Here is a 20,117-nt window from a genome sequence, read left to right on the forward strand (position 1 = left end):
TGAGGATTCCCTCATGAGGTGCGACGTGGCGGACCCATATTGGAGGGCCCTCCATCATGTCTTTTGCCTCATTCCCTCGTTGGCTGGAAGGAGATCTTATAAATGTTTATGAAGATCGTGACTATCGTCTAATGGGCGAGTGGGACTCTCTGATTGGTCCCACGTTTTCCGGGATGTAATTTCCTAGAGAAGGGGTTAAGGTGTAGCTCTACATCTTAACCGCCATATCAACGCTCTTCACGTTGGTGAATGCCCAGACTTGGCTTTAGACTAGGTTCTGACCAGGCCAAGCCCGGTGTTAGTTTGACTTCTTTTTTGACGTTCCCCCGAGGGATATGTTAACAAGTCCCTTAGACTCGTAGGTGTATGCATCAGCTTGACAACGTCACTGTTCGAGTATATATCTCAACACGTGTATGACCAAGATTAGTTCTATCATTTGACAGGCCTTAGGCAGCGCCGTCAATGTGTGTCAATCCTGTTGGGAGACGGTTCGTGATGCCAGTTTCGCCTTTAAAATCTCTCCTTTTCCCCCAGGCTTTTTATCCTCACATCCCCATTTTGGCTTTGTTGTATCAATCCGGGTATTCCATTAATTTCCTTTTCGATTGTTCATCCTTTTTTTGATAATGGACCGTTACGGTAGAGTCCCTACTGCTGAGGAGTTCTAATTTCTGCAAGACCACTTCGACTTCTTACCGGATCATGGCGTAATGATTCTGGCAAAGGGGGCATCAATCTACGATTACCCTCAAGAGAAGGTGGGAGTTCCGATCCCTCTATTTAAATCAGGGTTACACTTTCTGACATCCGATTTCTTCAACATGATTGTGGACCACTATGGCCTTTCCGTCGACGAGTTGACCCCGAACGCTGTTAATAAAATCGTCGGTTTTGAACTGATTTGTCGGTCTCTGGGTTATGTACCAACTTTCTGGGTTTTCAGTTACTTTTTCTGTTCGACTATGAATTTCGGAGTCCGCACTTTAGCGAAGAGAAGAAGCATTTGTTAGTTGATTTCTGAACAAGATGCTCCGAAGAAAAATTGGCAATGGCAGTGGCTTTTGGTTAACTGAAACCTTGTGGGGCGCGGGTTTCTTAGAACCCGAGACTTTTCTGACCGTCTTCCCAAGCTGTTTGGGAGTAATCTGACTCTTTGCAAGTGTCTGGGAAACATCACTATCATTGGGAAGAACTGGAAAGATTTCATTATTGCAGCGGCCGGTATGAGTGCCGCCTGGAGGGCTCGCGGGAAGATGGCACATATGTTTGTCGTGAGATGCGGTATTAACTCATATCCTTCTCTCCCCCTTTTTTTTAAAAAGAGTGAGAATAGGATATCTTATTGGCTTGTGAGATCTTATTTTTGGCGTTTGTTTTCACAGGTGCTGAAGCCGAGATTTCTTTGGAGATGGCCATGTGTGGTCCATATTAGGTTAAGCTTTGCCATCGAGAGATTGATCTTGTAGAGGCTCTTCCTCCTCCTGTGTATGAAAGACGCATGCAAGAGCTTGTTGGATTTCTCTTGGTGGAAGGGGAAATATTGGTTCTAGCGGGCTTGCATCACCTTCCCAGCCAGTCATTGGGGTCGTTTCCCCAGTTCGTTTGCCAGTTTCTGCTCCTTCTGGTTTGCTTGTGGGGGTACAAGTAGGAAGAGGTAATGCTCCTATTCAGAAAAGGCAAAGTTTGTGCGTGGTGTCATCGTCAGATGAGGAGACAAAATCCGATGATGTGGGTCTTTGTCCTCGTAAAGCGTATATGATTGTATTTGTGGCCAGGCTTCTTGGCGGTATCAGGGGTATTCTTGGCTGTCAATTTTCTGTGAGCAGGAAGTGATAGTGGTGGTGCTTAGTTCTCCAGAGGCGTCACCCTCACCATTCGCTGGTTCACCTTTGGTTAATCTTGGTTCCGACTCTATGTCTGGGGATGCGTCGAGTTCACCTGGAGGTTCTTTTCAGTGCGAGAAGCCTTCCCTGGTCGATGAAATAAGAACTTCTTCTCACTCCTAGTCTTTCGAGGCCTATGATCTGGGCTGGGCAATTACTAGAGATTCCTTACTGTCGGAAGAGACTACCGCCCAGGAGTGGAGTAGATGCGCTCATCCTCCGGCTACAATGAGTTCGCTTGCGGGTCAATCAAGTGTTCGTATGGTTGGTGACCTTTGTTACACCGCGACCCAAACTTCTACCCTTATGGTCGCTGCCGACGACTAGGTTCGCCGTGCTAGTGCGAATGAGAGGCAGTTGAACGTATTGCAGGGTGCCTTGGCAGGCATGAGGGAGGAAGTTCTTGATTCAGAGGCGGAACGCTAAGTTCTTGTTGAGCAGAACTGCATTGTGGCCTGTGAGAAGGCCGCTTTGGAGGATAAAGTGGCCACTTTGGAGGACCGATAAGAGCGACTTGAGTACCAAGTAGGGTGAGCATGGTGCGGTTTTTGGCCAAAACCGAACTGAAAATCGCAACATCGGTTTTTTGAAGTTTAGAAACCGCACCGTTCGATTTTTATGCAGTTCGGTTTTTGCGGTTTTTTTTTTGGTTCGGTTTTTTTCTTTGTGGTTTTTGTCAGTTTTTTACTTTGACTCAGATGAGAAGTGTTAATCAATTTTTGAGAAACTTTGTGTAGAGATGAGGAGCGCCAAATTTTTCATCCCCGACAATGTGTGACTCCTCAGAGATGTGGGTAACAAGTCATAGAGTTGACTCTCTTGTATGAAATGTGAGAATGGTGAAGGTTTTATCTCAAATGCGATGATGGATACTCTTATAAGGCTGACAAAATTAAAGCCCAAGTGATATCTTGGAGATGAACCGATATCACCACCTCTTGGTTTGAAATCAAATAATATAACCACTCATCTAACATGTTTCTAATGCTTGAATATAATATGAATTAAATATAATATTTTTTCACAGGTACATACGATAATATCAATTGATGTATTCATAAAAATGATACTAAGTACTCTTAATATTAAAATGTTAAAAAATATAATAAACATTATTTTTTCTTGTAAATATCACTATATGTATGCTTAAAAATATACAATCATCCTCTTATAAGATAGATAATTATATTTATAGACATTTTAATTGTCATGAGTTCTTCGTTCTTACAAATATCAACAATTAATATATATATATATATATATATATATATATATATATATGGTGCGGTTAGGTTTTTTCCGGTTTTTGCAAGACTAGAAACCGCACCGCACCGAACATATTCGGTTTTTGCAAAACTAAAAACCGCACCGTCGGTTTTCATTCGGTTTTGGTTTTTCGGTTTCGGTTTATGAGGTTTTTTCGGTTTGCGGTTCGGTTTTTGCTTACCCTACTACCAAGTGAGTTCTCTTATTTGGGAGAAGGGTGCGCTGGCGAGTGACTTGGACAGGTGCCAACGTCAACTAGACCGTGCTCGTGTTGATGGTGCTGTCGCTCGAGGTAGTTTGCAATGGATGCTGGAGAAGGGAGTGGTTCGTGTAATTGATAAAGTTATCGAGAATGAGGAATTTGCCAGCGGGATCCATGGTGTTCGTGAGGCATCTGAGGCCCTTGGGATTGAAAAGGAGAAGCAACTGAGTGGTTGCTCCATAAGTGCCGGAGAACCTGAAGTTATGGATCCTGGTCATGTTGCAAGAAGAGCTAAAAAGGTGGATGCCGCTCTATCGTCCTTAGCTGAGACGGATTTCGCGGGTCTTTTTCGCTTAGGGGAGCTGGATTATGAAGGATTCTGCTAATTTTGTCGCAGGACGAATCCGAGAGGTTCTTCCTCAAACTCCGAGGGCTGATTTGTGTCTTGCCCTTTTGTTCGTTGTGTAGTGGCCTTTCTATGTACTATGTGTATAGTAAAAAATGTTGGCCGTTAATGACCATAAGCAATGTATTTTGTTTTGTACTTTTTCATGGAAGTCTTCTCTTATGTTTTCTTTTTGTATGTATACACACTTTAGTGACATGTTAACACATGTACTATGAATTGTCATGTGGTATCTTTAAGGACATGCTATTTTACTGCACACTCCCTTGTTCTATGGTTTGCGTTAATTGGCTAATGTGTGGTTCAAACGTTGTATAGCTGCTATTATTGAGCTTTGCTCCATTGATTTGTATGTTTTGTTAGGCTTATTGTGTTAAGCCATGAAGTGTTAGTCACTGTTTTGGACTGTACTGTATGGTCTATCTGCCAATACATAGGCCGAGATCGTCACCTCAAGGCCTTTTGTTGTTGTAACATTAAGGGAAAGGTTATGAATCTTTTAGAACCCCTTGTTATGTGCCATTAATTTTGATTTATACATTCTCAACTCTGAGATGTTATTGACACATTGTAGGTAAATATTATGACTCTTTTAAGACCTATGGTTGCATCCTTGCATAGATTTTTGCTCAAATAGCGTAGGTGATCAGTCGTTGTTGCTACTTAGAAAATATGCACAACATCTATACTTTTTGTTTTTGCAATACAAAATTCTGGAAAACTTTTTCAAAATGCAAATTATATTATTTCTTGAAAGGAAAAGAAATACATGAGACAATAGACCCTGAATGTCTAAGTGTCAGGGCGTATGCCCGGTTTTCACTTCGGCACCTGGAGTATGGTTATCCTATTCGGAGTTTGGCCATACTCCTTTTTCTTGGCCTTCGCTTTATTTTTGATTGAGTGCTATGCTATGGCTACCTCATTTCTGTTTTGACTATGTGCCTCATCTGCTGCAAGTGCTTCTTGATAGGTTGGGTTTTCCTCTTGTTTCCGATAATGGTGCCTAGCATGAGAGAGATGAACTTTGATGTTCATGCTTGGGGGATGCCTGAACTTTCCTTTGTTCTCGACAGTGCGGGATGCAATCGTGGGAAGTGCCTCCCTGCGACATGGTGAGAGTGCCACTTGCATTTGCTGGTGTGCCTATCAACCTTGCGTGTCACACCATTGCTTGGGATGCCGTTTAGTGCATCTGGGGCACCTGTTCGTGTTCTTCCATAGGAAAGTTTGCATGGTGGGAGGATTGACACTCTGTATCTAGCTTCGGTGCTTCTGGTGCCTATTTCCTTCATTCAATGAGGTTTTGGTGCATATTCTGCATTGGCCAAAACGTACTTTGAATTTCGAGTCGCTCTCTAGCTGGGCACGGCTCGGCCATCGGTTGTGGGCCTGGTTGGTGCCGTTGCCTGTGAGCATGTGCTTCTTTGCTTTGCAATTTTCACTTCATACTTTGGCTGACTCATCTCTGAGTCAGCGCCTTCTTCCCTCTGTAGAAGAGATGTTGTGAGCCGATTGAATACATCTCTTTGTCTTTTCCTGGATTCGTGGGTCAATGCTTGAAATGGTGCCACTCTCCGTTGTGGATTTTCCTCCTTCTGGAAACCTTCGCCCCATGACAATTGGGTTTCTCGTTTCCTTTCTCGTTTGACGTCACATCCATTACTCGGCTTGGCTGCCACTACCGTTGCCGATCCGTCAACTGTGCTGAATTTGAGAACACCGTGAAGAGTAGACGGAATCAATTGCATCTGGAACAACGTTGGCCGGCCTAGTAGAATATTGTGATCAGCCGGGCCGTCAACAACCGAGAATTTGAGTGCCCTTGTTATCCGTTTGGTTCCATCATGACTGAACAATGTAAATGGGATCGTGACTATTCCTGTTGGCCAGATGCCATGACCGGTGAACCCAACCAACGGGCCCTGGCATGGTAGCTGGATGTGCTTTTCCATTCAATCGGTAACTGCTGAAGGCAGTGTTCATAAATCACGTTGACCCTGCTTCCGGTATCGATGTACAATTGTTCAACATGGTTTTGGCTAATGAAACCGGTGATGTGCAAAGGGTCATTCAGATCCCAGTGCTCTGGTCGGGGATCGTGCGTTGAAAATGTTATATTGAGAATGTTTTGATGGTATACCTGTACGCCCACGCACTGGCTTTGGCGGTTGGTACATGGGCGAGGCCCTGTGATGGTAAGTATCTCAGCCCTTCTTTCGTTATCCTTACCCCCATCCTTTTGATTTTTGATCCGGTGCTTATCCCCATCGAATTTCGCCCTGAGGTCTTTTGCTATGTCTACTATATTTCCCACTAGTTGTTTCTCATCAATCTCCCGTTTCAATACTATGCATTCATTGGTTTCATGTTTTTTTCTTCGATGATACTCATATAACTTGGTCTTGTTTTTGTTCTCCTTGGCTGGAGTCTTATTGATTGCCTTGACATCTTTGTGGCCACTCCTGCTACCATCTTGTTGAATGGTCTATATCACCGTGACATGTGCCTAGAATGGCGGTTGTGTCTCTGTTGGTTGCCATCTTGATTCCCTTGTTGAATTGGACTTGGTCGGGTTACCATTTCCTCCTGTTTGAGATAGACGTTAGGTATGGATTTGAGATTGGTCTCTTTTCATTCTTCCCCCTCGATTTGATGCATGTATTTTTCCACAAGGAACTTGAGTTCGTCCCTGGATATAGGAACTGTTCCTTCCATCTTCCTTGATAGGGGGCCATGAAGTAGACCTTCGGCAAAGGTGTCTGTTACCAGGAACTCTTCATGTCCCGGGACGTTCAAGGTAGCTAGCGTGAACCGATCGTAGTATTCACGAATCGATTCTGCTTCTTTTTGCTTGCATGCGATCACAGAGTTGGCGTCCCCTTTTCCTTTTCTCAATTGCATGAAGTTGTTGAGGAAAAGGTATTTCAGCTGCTCAAAGCTTGAGATACTGCCTGGCCTTAGAGACTTGAACCACTTGCCTGCGTATCCTGTTAAGGTACAAAAGAAATACATGCAGGTGAAGCGACGATCCATCTTAAGAGATGTCATCGTCCACTCGTAGTTGTCAATGTGGTCATATGGGTATGTAGTGCCATCATACTTTGGCATGTTTGGTATCATCGCAATGTGCGAGATCTCATACTGTAGGAGTTCATGGCTGAAGTTGGAACTTGCGCTTCACATGGGGTTGTCCATGTATGAGTATGACATGCCACCATAAGCCATGTGTTGCTGCATCTGGTAGGGCCTCACATACATCTGGTTATGCATGGCTGCCTGCGAGATGTACGGTTGATACTGCTGTAGGGTTGGCTGCAATTCATAGTACTGGATTGCATATTGCCCTACCAGAGAAACCAGATATGGGCTTGCTCCTGTGTACTGTTGTGTGTACGAACTGAACGGTTGACCGACTGCCATGAGGGGGTTGAATTCAAATGCTACTGAGAACTGGACGTCAGATCCATAAGGGCCAGACCCCTAGCTGGACGAAGTCTGCACGCATGTTACTTGCGGCTGAGATAGTGTAGAGGTTGCACCTGGCGTCTGCTATACAATTTGGTTGAAGATCGACAGTTGTTGTGCAAATATCGGCACATGAGACAACCCTGCCATGGCAGCGTGTGGGTGGACCATCGGGGGATATTGTGGCTGCGGTTGAATGGTATGAGGGATCCAGGTTCCGGTGCCGGAAGCATGCGGGAAGGGTTGTTGTTGCAAGGCAGGGATCTCTTTTTGTTGCATTGCGATGATCTGTGGAGTTGTGGTTACGATTGCTACTTGTAGGGTTGTGCTGGTTTTGGGCGCAATAGATTGGCTATGTAAGTTGCCGCCATTTCAGCTGTAGAACTGGACGGTGTCTGTGAGACCGGTGTGCGGTTTGAAGCGTGCTCCTCCTGAACGGATGTTTGCCCGACATCAAGTGACTGCATTAGGTGCAACGGGCTTTTCGCCATTGCCCCTGATGTCACTAGCATATCACCTGCCATTGTTGCTTTTTGGGTTTGCTGCGTGGATGTATCGTTCTAAAGATATGCCCGGATGGTGCCAAATGTTGTGATATGCCGGAGAGGATTGAGTCAGAACTGTAGGGGAGATCCGTGTGGGTATCTTCTCCTGTTATCATAGTGCAAAAGAGAGATATGATCATTAGTCGATGTCTGGGAGGAGTTCGCGGGACGAAGATCCTACGATCAAGTTAGTATGAGATCTGAGAAAGATTGTAGAAGATTATAGAAAAGAGAGAATTCTGTCCCCCTCCTCGTGAGGAAGGAGGATCCTTTTATACATGTTCAAGAGGCGTGCCCCTCAACTGATTCTGTTGAGGATTCCCTCATGAGGTACGACGTGGCAGACCCTTATTGGAGGGTCCTCCATCACGTCTTTTGCCTCATTCCCTCATTGGCTGGAAGCAGATCTTCTAAATATTTACAAAGATCATGGCTATCATCTAATGGCGAGTGGGACTCTCTGATTGATCTCACATTTTCCGGGATGTAATTTCCTGGAGAAGGGGTTAAGGCGCGACTCTGCACCTTAACCGCCATATCAACGTTTTTCGCGTTGGCGAAGAAGGCCCGAACTTGACTTTAGACTAGGTTCTGACCAGGCCAAGCCCGATGTTAGTTTGACTTCTTTTTTGACGTTCACCTAAGGGATACGTTAATAGATATGCATTCAAATTAGATGATTATAAAGAAGGATGATAGTTGAAAGCAATGATATTTATAAGGCCATGTCTATGTAATAGTTTCATTTTTTGACTTATGTTTTGATAATGATTGCATACATTTATATAACTAAATTTAAAAACTTTTGGAACATTTAAGTTTGAATTGTGGGACCTTTATCCATTATTGAAGTTTAATATTGTAACGTCCCTAAAATATAGAGTAACATTTTTATTTAAAAAAAAAACTAAAACCATTCAATGTCATTTCTTCCAAAGACAATCAAAGTAATAAGTTATAGTTTCAAAACATCAGAGTGAAAACATCAAAACGGATAGTGCAGAAATCTCCATTGGGTCTGGTGCAATCAAGATTGGCTCTCCCCTTCACTACAAGAAGTACATGAAACATTTAAACTTAAAACCGTAAGCATAAATCTTAGTGAGTTCTCCAAGATACCACATACCAATTCAGGCCTCGCCCAACATACATAACGGGCCTCTCCCAACATATAGAACAAGCATCGGCCAATAATATAACGAGTCTCACCCGACGGGCCTCACCAACATGCATAACAGGTCTTACCTAATGGGCCTCACCCAATGTAACATTCGTGGTTCGAGGTAATGCTAAATTATTTAATTTGTGTAATTAATTATTGGACTATGAGAGTAATGTTGGACTATTTGAGTTGGACCTTGTTGAGTTGGGCTGTTAGTGAGTGGGCCGACTGAGGATGTATGCTGGGCGTATGCTTGGCATACGCATGGCATAGTGGTAGTATTGGATGCGGGGGATCGATACGCGTACACACCGCGTACACGAGCAGACTCAAAACCCTAATTTTTAGGGTTTAAGCCATATAAATACCTCATTATGCTCAAACCCTAGCCTCCTTACTAGCCTATCAAACTCAGAAACCCTAGAAACCCTACCATTCCTCATCTTTGTGTGATTTTGTTCTTGTAAAGATCATTGTGGTGGTTTGAAGCTTGGAAGGAGAAAGGAGAAGTTGATGAAGAAGAACTTGAGTAGCTTGAGCTCAAGGATTTGAGATATCATCACCATTTAGTACTCATTTGAGGTAAAAATATAACAACTTGCCTCATGTATGCTTAGATCTATGATAATGGTGTTTTGGACCATTTTGGTCCCAAGAATGGATTTTTATGGTCCAAATCTGTTTCTAGGCTTAGGGTTGCCACCCTTAGTGCTATATGTGTCCCAAGAACAAAATAGTTTCCATCTTGAAGGTCTTTTGTGGCCATGCATGAGTTTTAGTCATTTTCGTGGAAGTTAGTTGCCATATTTCAAGTTTGGGTCCATTTGGTGGGTAGCAAGCCACCAAGTAATCGAGTTTATTGGTTAAGAAACTTTAGTGGACTCAAATCTACGTTTGGAGCTTAAGGTCTTAAAGGATTAAGCCTTTTTGGAAATTATGGATTAACAGGTTAGTACGTTGGGCGTACAAGATCGTACGCGCAGCGTACAAGCCATGCAAGCTGTACGCTTAGTGTACATAGGAGTACGCATACTCACTGAATATGGGTTTTCGTAATTTAGGCCTCGATTTTGGCTGATCTTTGGACTCCTTAACTATTGGGCCTTATTGGTCCATTAGAAGTCAGATTATTAGGCTAAGGACATGCTTGGGCTTAAGGGAAGGCCTATTTGATAAGTTGGGCCCAATTTAGAAAATTGGGCCGTAAGTGGGCTTGGAAAGGCTTTATAGAACTGGACCATTGGTGTTATGGAATTGGGCCTAGGTTATGGTCCAAATAAGATCAGGGGTAAAATAGTCATTTTACCCTAAGAAGGATTATTAGTTTTTGATTAGGTATCATTGTGGTAATGATAGCTCGGGGAGTCATGGGAGCAGCTGTTAGAGATTTTGCATTCAGTTTTGCAAGGTGAGTTTCCTCCTATATGAACGGGTCGAAGGCACCAATGCCGTCCTATATATGTATGCTAGTTTCGGACCCGATGAAGCGGTCAAGGTCCATGATATGTTATTATGTGATTATGTGTATGGTATGTGGTAGTTTGGGGAGACTCACTAAGCTTCATGCTTACAGTTTTCAATTTTGGTTTCAGGTACTTCTGGTAGCAAGGAGAAGAGCTCGGGATAACTGCATTGCACACACCATGATGTTTCAACCTGAGATGTTTTACTCTGATATATTGACATGTGTTTTTGATATGATGTTTGAGATACTACGATTTACATTTTGATGAGAAGATTCTGATAACTACGGTTTTATTTAATAATTTAAGATGAAATTTTTGGTCTTGCATTTTGGGATGTTTCACCCAACATACATAACACACATGCAAGAGTTACAAAGAGAGTCCAACATCCTAAATAGTATACTGAGAAGAATTACCTCACAATCGAAGTAGACTAACACCACAACTCGTAACATGTAAAGATTGGTACTACACACCACCTAAACTTTAATCAAAAGGTCAATCCTCAGTCTACCACCTAAAAACAACAAGTTGACCAAAAATCAACCTGTTCAAAAGTCAATGGTTAACAATCAAAGTTAACCCTGTGGAACACTGCACTGTGACAAGACCTTAACTATGTCGTAGTTCGACTTGAACAAAAAATGTGATGGATTTGCCTACCACGCCATGGTCCACACTTGACCACACTGTGGTTAAGCTGGTAGATCCAAATTCTTTTCAAGTTCTTAATTTGTTAAGTCCACTACCCAAACTTTCCAGAACACTTCATAGCACTCTAATGTTCCATAAAAATCCTAAATTTATGGATATGCATGTCCAATGCATGTCAAACACCAAATTAGTTCAAAATGGTGATAAATAGGGTCAAACCCCCGTGTATAGCATTAAAACAACCTGTGAGTCCAGATCTAAAACATACATTACTCTTGGGACCTCAGAGAATAATAAAGCTGCAAACTTTATTCCTAACTCTCACTCAAAACTCATCAAATGAACAAACTAGCTTTATACTCAAAGTCTGAAAAAGAAAAGAACCACCAAGATTTGATCAATAATACTTACAAAGGTCCAGAGAGTGCACAAGAAGGTTGTGATGAACTTGCTAGATGCTTCCTTGCTTCACAAAACTCTTATTCTTCCATCCAAATGTGAAGCAACTTCACTCAAAGGCTCAAAATTCAAGAGAAGATGAACTAGGGTTTATATGGGGCTCTTTTGGGTGATGGAGGCTGAGGGTGGTCGAAACCCTATCCTCTATATCCTTTATATGGGGGCTAAAGGTTCAAAATGAAAAAGAAGTTGAACTAGGGTTTATATGGGGCTCTTCTGGGTGATGGAGGCTGGAGGTGGTCGAAAACCTATCCCCATTATCCTTTATATAGGGCCCAAAGCCCGAAACAGAGGGTTTTATGCGTATTGCGGCGCGATGTCGTGGTCGCTTAGTGAGTTCCGCACCGTGGTGGCGTGGCACCACCATGCCGTGGTAAGCCATCCACCACTCCACGGAGGGATATTTTTCATAAGATTCAAATCTTTAAACACAAGAATAATACATGAGATACGGATGTTACAAATATTTTGAAAACTGACTTTTAGTTTGATTAAATAATTTAATCCATACGAGGGGTGTCCCACTATGCATCTATGTTACCTTCTATACTCCCCGATACATTTTATTTTATTTTAAATGATCATGTATGACCTCTCAAAAAAGTAGATGTTGTTTTTAAGAAAGGAGTATAATACAATCAAGTGATGTTCCATTAGTTGATGCCCCAATTAGAGGATACTCTTGAGCAGTTAACACTAGGTTAAATTATCAAGAGTATTCTAGAATGTAGATTTGAAGCATTAGCAGCTAGAGAGAGCCATTAGCCACTGAAAAGAATCTTAGCCTGATTTGCACCAAAATCAAAATTCTTAAACACTAGTAATGCAATTATAAACACCACGCAACATAAAATAAAATTGTTAAGCATAATTAGATATACAAATGGACCATCTATATCCTATATAACTTAAGTATACTTTTTCTGAGTTGTTTAAAGACTCACATTTCAAGGTCATGTGGCATGTCTAACGTGACACTATTTTTGAAAAACAACCTTTGGTAAATGGTCATTGCCAACATGTCAATCGATTGGAAGAGACGCTTCATTGGGATACGGTTATAAGTTCTTGTGACAGCCGATTTGGGGTTGTTCATATGTCCGTAAATTTATTGTTTCTTAATAATGTATTGTGACTGGTTAGGCTGTTAAGTTGCTCTAGATCTGATGTTTGTTGTCTATTTAAATGACATATGGAGTGTGTCAATTGTAGATATAATTGTTAGAACTGTTGTAGTGTTTGAGATGGGTTTATAATACTACTTGATTAGTGATTTGAATACTCATATAGATGGAGTGAAGTTCAAGGGACATGTTTTTTGTTTAGAGAAGCAACATGATTAATTGAATCCGTTTGGAATGAAAAATATTGATATGAAATAAATGGATGAGAAGATATTGATTTGTTATGCATAAGTTTTCTCTATTTTTTTATATTCGTATAATTTTTTAAGATTTGTTTATTTTTTGTGATAATTTCATGGGAATCGTATCTCAGATACCATTAGGAATTCTATAATTCACAAGTTGGAAGGATTGTTGAGGGGGCCAGTGTAACGCTCGATTTCTGACATGAGGTGGTTGCCAAGTGTGTAGTTTCTCTTTGGGACTCCGCGAGTTGGGGTGCCTCAAATTGGTGAGTTGAGGTGCATTTTAGCCGCGGGTTTAATGAACCAACACGGCGAGTTGAGGAGCCTCAACTTGGCGAGTTGGCAGCTGGGAAGGAAACCCTAATTTTTAGGGTGTTGCTTCCTATTTAAAGGCCTTAAGTCCCTTGGCTGGCCTCCTTACCAGCCTCCTCTATCCAGAAACCCTAAATTTGAGTATCATCTTCCATAGTTGAGTGTGTGAGCTTGTGGAGAGCTCAAAGTGTTGATTTTTGATTCACTTTTGAAGGAGCCTTGAAGTGAAGGTGTCTAGCTTGGTGGAAAGGCTTTAGATCCAGAACTTCTGCACTTATTGCAGTCTCTTTGAGGTATAAAGCTTTTACCTTACATCTTCATTGATTAGATCTCTTCTTTTGGGGTTTTATTTTGATTATTGGATTCTTTGATGGATTGCCCAAGGATTTGAGTGTTTCATGGGTTGTCATTTTAGATTTGGCTATTTTGTGGCCTCATTTGGCTTAAAGTTGCAAGATTTATGAGGATTTTGGAGTCATGCATGCATTAAGCTAATTATTAAGTCCATTTTAAGCTTAAGAGCTTCATTTAGACACGCATGAACATAAAGTTGGAAACTTTACATGGCTTTCCAGCTTAAGGAAGTCAGATCTAGGTTTTGGGGGTCATGTCCTTATGGATTGAGTGCTTACTGTATTAAGCATTTGGGTTTTGAGCGAAATCAACAAGTTTATTGATAAACTCGACGAGTTGGATCTGTTTTACCCGACTTTGTAGTTAAATGGAAAAACACGACTACTTGAAGGAACAACTCGATGAGTTAGGTCAACTCGGGCCGTTGACCTTGACTTTTTGACTTTTGTCTTTCACCATGTTGTCCTAAGGGGGGTACTTGAGGTAACCTGAATTGTAATAAAGGAAAATATGAGCTTAGGATAAGACTCATTTGAGGTTGGGCCCAATTTAGAAAATTGGGCCATTAGTGGGCCTTTATGGATCTTTTGGTTTTGGACCTTTTGGTTAATGGATTTGGGCCTTAGTTTTGGTTCATGTTGGGCCAGGGGTAAAATGGTTATTTTACCTCAAGTTTGGATGGTGGGCCTTAGAATGGAACCCAATTGCTGATTGGGTGTTATTTTGATATGATAGATTGGAGGTGTCATCAGGGCAATAGCTAGGCATTCTAGCAGTGAACTTCAGTATTCGAGGTGAGTCTCCTCACTGAACTATGGGTCGAAGGCACCGATGTCGACCCATTAGGTTTACGTATTATATGAAGACTAAGGGGGTGACCCTTGGCATTGGTATGAAAGACCCGGAGGTGACTCCAGGTAAATCTGTATGCAAGACCAGAGAGTGGACTCTAGCAGTTATGTAGTTAAGTAATGTAGATGGTATGCTAGTTGTCTTTCTGATGCTTGCATGGAAGACCCCAAGGGTAGCCCGTGGCACATGGATATTAAACCATCGTGGGAGCCCATGTCATTTCAGATAAAGACCATGGGAGGAGCCCATGGAAACTATATGTACGTTGCATGATAATAGCACTTTCTATCATATGTTTGATATGTTCGTTATGTTTGGTATGAATGACATGTTTGGCTCGTTAGATATTTATGATATGTGGTGTTTTGGGGAACTCACTAAGCTTTGTGCTTACACTTTGTGGTTTATGGTTTTAGGTGTTTCCGGTTAAAAAAGGAAGGGCCTGGCTAGAGAGCAGCGCATACACCCGTGTTTTCCGTAACACATGATTTTGGGTTTTAACTATGGTAATTGTTTTAGTTTAAAATGCCTTTAAATATCTGGATATAGTTTCATTAGTGTTTTGATTATATTAAAATAATTTTTTTTACCCTGTGATTTTTGGGATGTTACAAGTTGGTATCAGAGCCTTGGTTTGAGGGATTTAGGCATACTTTTGAGTATGTATGAACCAAACTGAGGGTTTAGTAATGATTTTTATAAAATGAACATTTAATTAAAAAGAAGTTTCTAATCAAAGAAAGGGGTGTGATGCGCGCAATCGGCCAAGCTCAAGTAAGTTTTCCCAGAATACCCATACTTTTTATCTGTTATGATCTGATTTATGAATCTATGAATTGCATGCTAGTTAGGGATAAGGATTTGCTTAGTTCTTGCATGATTGAATGCTAAGAGAGATGACTTTGTATGTATATTGTATGAGCTGGTAGAGTTGCCTGCTAGCGCTGATTAGTTAGTGGTAGTTTGGCATGATATGTGAAATCTTGTTGCATTGGGTGAATTGGATGTTATGCTGAGATGGGAATATCTATTGGAATCAGTAATTGCCAAGTGTATGCTTTAAAAATTGTGTATGGTTAAGATCTATAGCCCTAGAATAATTGATTTGGCCTTATTTCCGGTTCCTTGTCTGGTTGTGGTTCTAGGGTAAAGTCTGTTATTCGACAGTCCATTTGATCTTGTTCTGTGTATAATTTGCATGCATAAGGCAACAGGCAGTAAGGGTGGAATTTCAAGCATAAGTGGTGGTGTGTGGGTTGACTGTTATGTGATAGTTCTATGGATTGGAGCGTTAATTTACGAATGCTGCTTGTTTTGTGCTTTGTGGGACTCTTGATGATGATAGTCAGCTACTAAGTGAATATGATGGTATTCATGAGGTGGATGACCGGCATTATGAGGAGTTCTTCAGTAGATGATCGCAGAGTGCGGTCGGGAACCTAGGAGAGCCTAGGATATGCTACAGTGGGTTTAGTGGTGTGGTTTAGTGAGTTTTGGTGCATTGGTTTGGGGAAGTGACTTAGATGATTTGGGATGATTGCTGAGGAAAGTATGGATAGGTGTGGAAGGTAGTATTGGGCCCGTACTAATGAAAGCACATGATCCATACTCGAATCAGTAAGAATCTTGGAGAACCTAAGGAGCTTATGGGAAAAGGATTTTTAGGCATGTTTTGATAGTTGGCTTGTTGTATTTCAGTTTGGAGGTGAGCACTCAGGGAGGTGGTTCAGGTTTTGGTTCTGGATCTAGGTCGGGTTCTGGCTCAAGCGCAGGTGCTGAGCCAATTAGCGAGTGGTTACGGGAGTTCATCTCATCGGAGATCTCTTACTGTATTTTAAAAGATCTTGGATATGCGCTTGGGCGTGTTCCGTGCTGAGGTTATGGCTATTGTTGGAGCTCGCACTCTTTATTTCCGGGGGTTTCGTGCTTGTGGAGCTCTTACGTTCCATGGGGTGAGGGATCCTACTGTTAGTAGGAGGTGGTTAGCGGATATGGCTAACACATTCAAGACGAGTTTCTGCCCCGAGGAGGTGAATGTCAGATATGCTTCCTGTCTATTGAAGGACCGGACATGAGATTGGTGGGAAGAGGTTAACAGTGAGTTGGGTGATGATGCTGTCGATGCTATGTCATGGGATGATTTTTCGACCAGGTTCTGAGCTGAGTTCACACCAGTGACTGAGGTGCAACAGTTTGTGCGAGAGTTTCAGGACCTCTGCCAAACTACTAAGATTGTGGCAGAGATCACTGCCAATTTCTGGGAGAGGGCCTTATTGGTTCCATAGTACGCAACAATTGAGGAAATGGAGAAGCTAAGGTATCATGACATGTTGTGGGATGCCATCAAGGAGTTTGTGAGTATTTCAAGGTGCAAGACCCTGAAAAGACCCAAATTTTTTTTTTATCAGGGTTGAGAGGTAAGCAGGACCGGGCTCAGTGCATTGTGCGTGGGAAACTACACGAAGGAGTTTGTTGTTCCAAGGGTTTGGGTTGCCGCGAGAGTATCAGGCTTGATCATGACAACATGTATTCTCCTTAGAGGGCAAGTCCGTTATGTTTCTCTACAACCGGTGGTCCACAAGTGGGCCGTCTGTTCGATGAGAAGGGGGAAGCAGTGAGTGCTCCGACTATTTTATAGATCTCTGGTAGTTGTGAGGGTAGGGAAAGAGCCCAGTAAGGCAGAGTCGGTCATTGCAGTGTCAGCCAAGGTAGGCCCGTGCTCTAACATATGATTTGGCAAGTATGTTATCTTTTGCGGTCCTTTCGGTTGTCTAAATTTTCTTGTTTCTTGGAATTTTATATTGATTTGGGTAAGATTTATCTTGGGGTCATTGCTCTGTTGTCGTGGGTTTATATCTTTGGGAATTGTTTTATGTCTTTAGCATGTTATGAATCTCTAGTGGTGTAGTGTGGGGTCGTCTCTTGTATAGCAGAATCCAAGTGTTCAGTTGCTATTCTGGGTTGTGGATGAGATCGGTTCAGGAGCATTGTGCGGAAGGATATGGCTAGGATTTAGCAAGTTAGTTCTCCAGTAAAGTTAGGGTTCAGTTGTTTTATCCTTGATCTAGTGGGATCGACAGTTTTCTATGGAGGAGCTTTTGGGGTTCAAAAATGATGTTTCTAGGAGAGGGGCGGTAACATGAAGAAGGTGGTGTCAGTTGCATGAGTCGTTTTTTCATCGAAAATGTTGGGAGATTTTTATGTTCGCATGGGTTGTAGACGATTAGAATTCAGTGATTCCCCGAGAATGAAAGTTGGGATGAGGATTTGTCAGTCAGGGAAATGGTTATGGTTCCTGGCTACCTGTATAAGAACTCAAGGAATTGGTATAGTAACGCGGGAGGTGATTTGGATTATCAGACTGGTTAAGGTCTCAAGAGTATTCTTTCGAAATTCAGGAGTTAGATGATCGTTGAGTGTGGCAAGTAATGGAACGCTAGATTTGATTTGCGCATGTCATAGGCATTTCATGTTATATGTGATCGATGGGGTGGGAATCCAACAAGATTTGAGGGTAATATCATTTGGGGTTATCAGTTTGCTGAGATTCTGGAGTATTAAACTAGTTTTTCATGGGTTGTGCGGTATTTGGAAGGTTAGTAATGGATCACTAGAAATGGTAGGTACTGGTTGTTAGCAGATCGATCATTGGAGGGTAAGAGGGATTGTGAATCCTTCAATTCTTGTGTGCTATGAGAACTTAGTCGAATCAAAGTGGGGGAGAATCGTCCAGGTATTCAGGAGTTGGAGCGGTTGTGAAAGTATGATGAGTTTCACATCCCCACCGGGGAGGAAGGCGACCCAAGTGTCTGTTTAAATTGAGGATTGTTTGAACAGGAAGTTCGGGAAACTTACCAACTTTGGGTTTGTGTTTTCTTGGTGCTTGATAATAGGATTTGCGAAAACCAGGGTGGGGTTCCAGTGATGAATCAAGTTTAGCTTGAGTGTTGGATCAAGTGCGTGCTCTACCATGGATGTGTTCGAATCAATGAGTGAGCGGTAAGGATTTGGTTGGTAGTTAGTGTAGAAGTGTTGTAAGACTGCGGTGTGACAACCCGGAAGATTTGGATCAAGCAAGGTGTAACGCCCAGGTTTCGGGGCTAAGCATTTTTGACAATGTAATAGTCTAGGTCAACTATTGTAACTCTTTTTGAAGTAATAAAGATCAAATATTTGAGTATTATGTGAATTTTGTGTATTTATGTGCTTATTATTTAATTATAAATGTATAATTAATAAAGAATAAAAAGAAGCGTCAAAATTAAAGTGTGAGATAAGCCCGATATCTCTACATAAAGTTGTAGTGGTCGAAACAAGGATTCTGGGGATATAAAGAACACCGAAATCCGAGTAATAACGAAGAAGTTATGACCCGTCGAAGTTTCACGACAGAACCGGCGCGACATCGGGAAGTGTAAATAGTGAACTTACGATAGAGCGACTTTTAGCTTTAGAAATATAAATGAAAGTCGTATAATATGTTAAACTGAGAGTGTCCATAAAAAGAACGCCCAAATCTGACTTCGTATGAAGAAGTTATGAGATTTTAACGGACCAATCCTGTCCCGGCCTGTTAAAAATATAACTTTAAAAATAAAGTCAAAATTAGCCGACGGAGTCTAAACGAAAGTTGTAGAGTACGTCTCCACCTACGCATGGATATAAAGAACATCAAAAACGGAGTTCGTATGAACGAGTTACAAATTATAATAGCATATTAACGTATTAAAATAAAGTATAAATCATGTATACGTACACATATATATACATATGTATAAAGTATAAATCATGTATACGTACACATATATATATATATACATATGTATATATCATTAGAAAGGTATCGACGATGCGGTCATTATAAGACTAATGTTGAGTTCTTTCGACATTAGTTTAGTACAAATATCATTAAATCCATTTAAAATAGTATTATAGAGGGGTGTTTAGTTGTTTATATAACTAAAAGGTCATTAAGTAATTATGGAGGATAGTTTTTGAAAATTCAATTAGTAAAAATAAGAGCCTTGGGCTCTCATATTTCTTGCACCATTCTCTTGATTCAAGAGTCTTTCTCTCCTTATCCCCCGAGCATTTCGGTCCCTCGTGATTCGACTTCTCTTTCTGTAGTTTAGTATAGTAAGGTGAGCGTTGAAGCGCTGCACGAATCTTTCTTAGAAAGATTCAGCGACGAAGTTCTGCCCCTGCAGAGCCCGACTCCTAGCTAAAACCCCCTTGTAAGTAAGTTATGCTTACCCTATTTTAATATAGCTTATATTTAAAATTAGTATTGTTATTATGAACTTATAATAAATATTTGAGCTATTATTATAACTTATATAAGTGTCGTTATAATATTTTTTTTAACTACTCGCGGTACGGGGAATCTGGTTTAAAGGGCCGCATAGGGTTGTTGGATTTCAGAAGTGCTATATGCCAAAATGGTCCTGCCCTCCGGTGTTTTATGTCTGGCCCTGTCTGTACATAGTAGTTGGAAAATATTGTTTAACGCTTATATAATAATAATAATACTAAGACTAATAGTTGGTCACGGTAAATATTAGACTAAAATTTAGTGATAATAATGCTAGGTTTCGTCGAAGGAAAATAGAATCGTTAGAAGCAAGCGCTGTCCGATTTTGGAATCATCACTTTAACAAGTGAGTGCATAGTTACTTTCAGCTTACACATAGATATGAAGTATTTTATATAAATTACA

At 41.4% G+C, this 20,117-nt stretch overlaps 1 protein-coding gene across 1 annotated transcript; it reads right to left on the reverse strand.

The window, feature by feature from the left end:
• Positions 1–6,394: 6,394 nt before the first annotated feature.
• LOC145098448 (uncharacterized) lies at positions 6,395–6,883 on the reverse strand. The gene has a single exon (XM_079036084.1). The coding sequence runs from the start codon at positions 6,881–6,883 to the stop codon at positions 6,395–6,397; it is 489 nt and encodes a 162-aa protein (XP_078892210.1).
• Positions 6,884–20,117: the final 13,234 nt, after the last annotated feature.

Source organism: Lactuca serriola, chromosome 4 (assembly GCF_051521515.1).
Source record: "Lactuca serriola cultivar US96UC23 chromosome 4, Lser_US96UC23_V15, whole genome shotgun sequence".
In the NCBI taxonomy this organism is placed as follows: Eukaryota; Viridiplantae; Streptophyta; class Magnoliopsida; order Asterales; family Asteraceae; genus Lactuca; species Lactuca serriola.

Bases quoted from the DNA above. Each gene is read 5' to 3' on its own strand.
- LOC145098448 (XM_079036084.1), bottom strand. From the start codon at position 6,883: ATGATACCAAACATGCCAAAGTATGATGGCACTACATACCCATATGAC.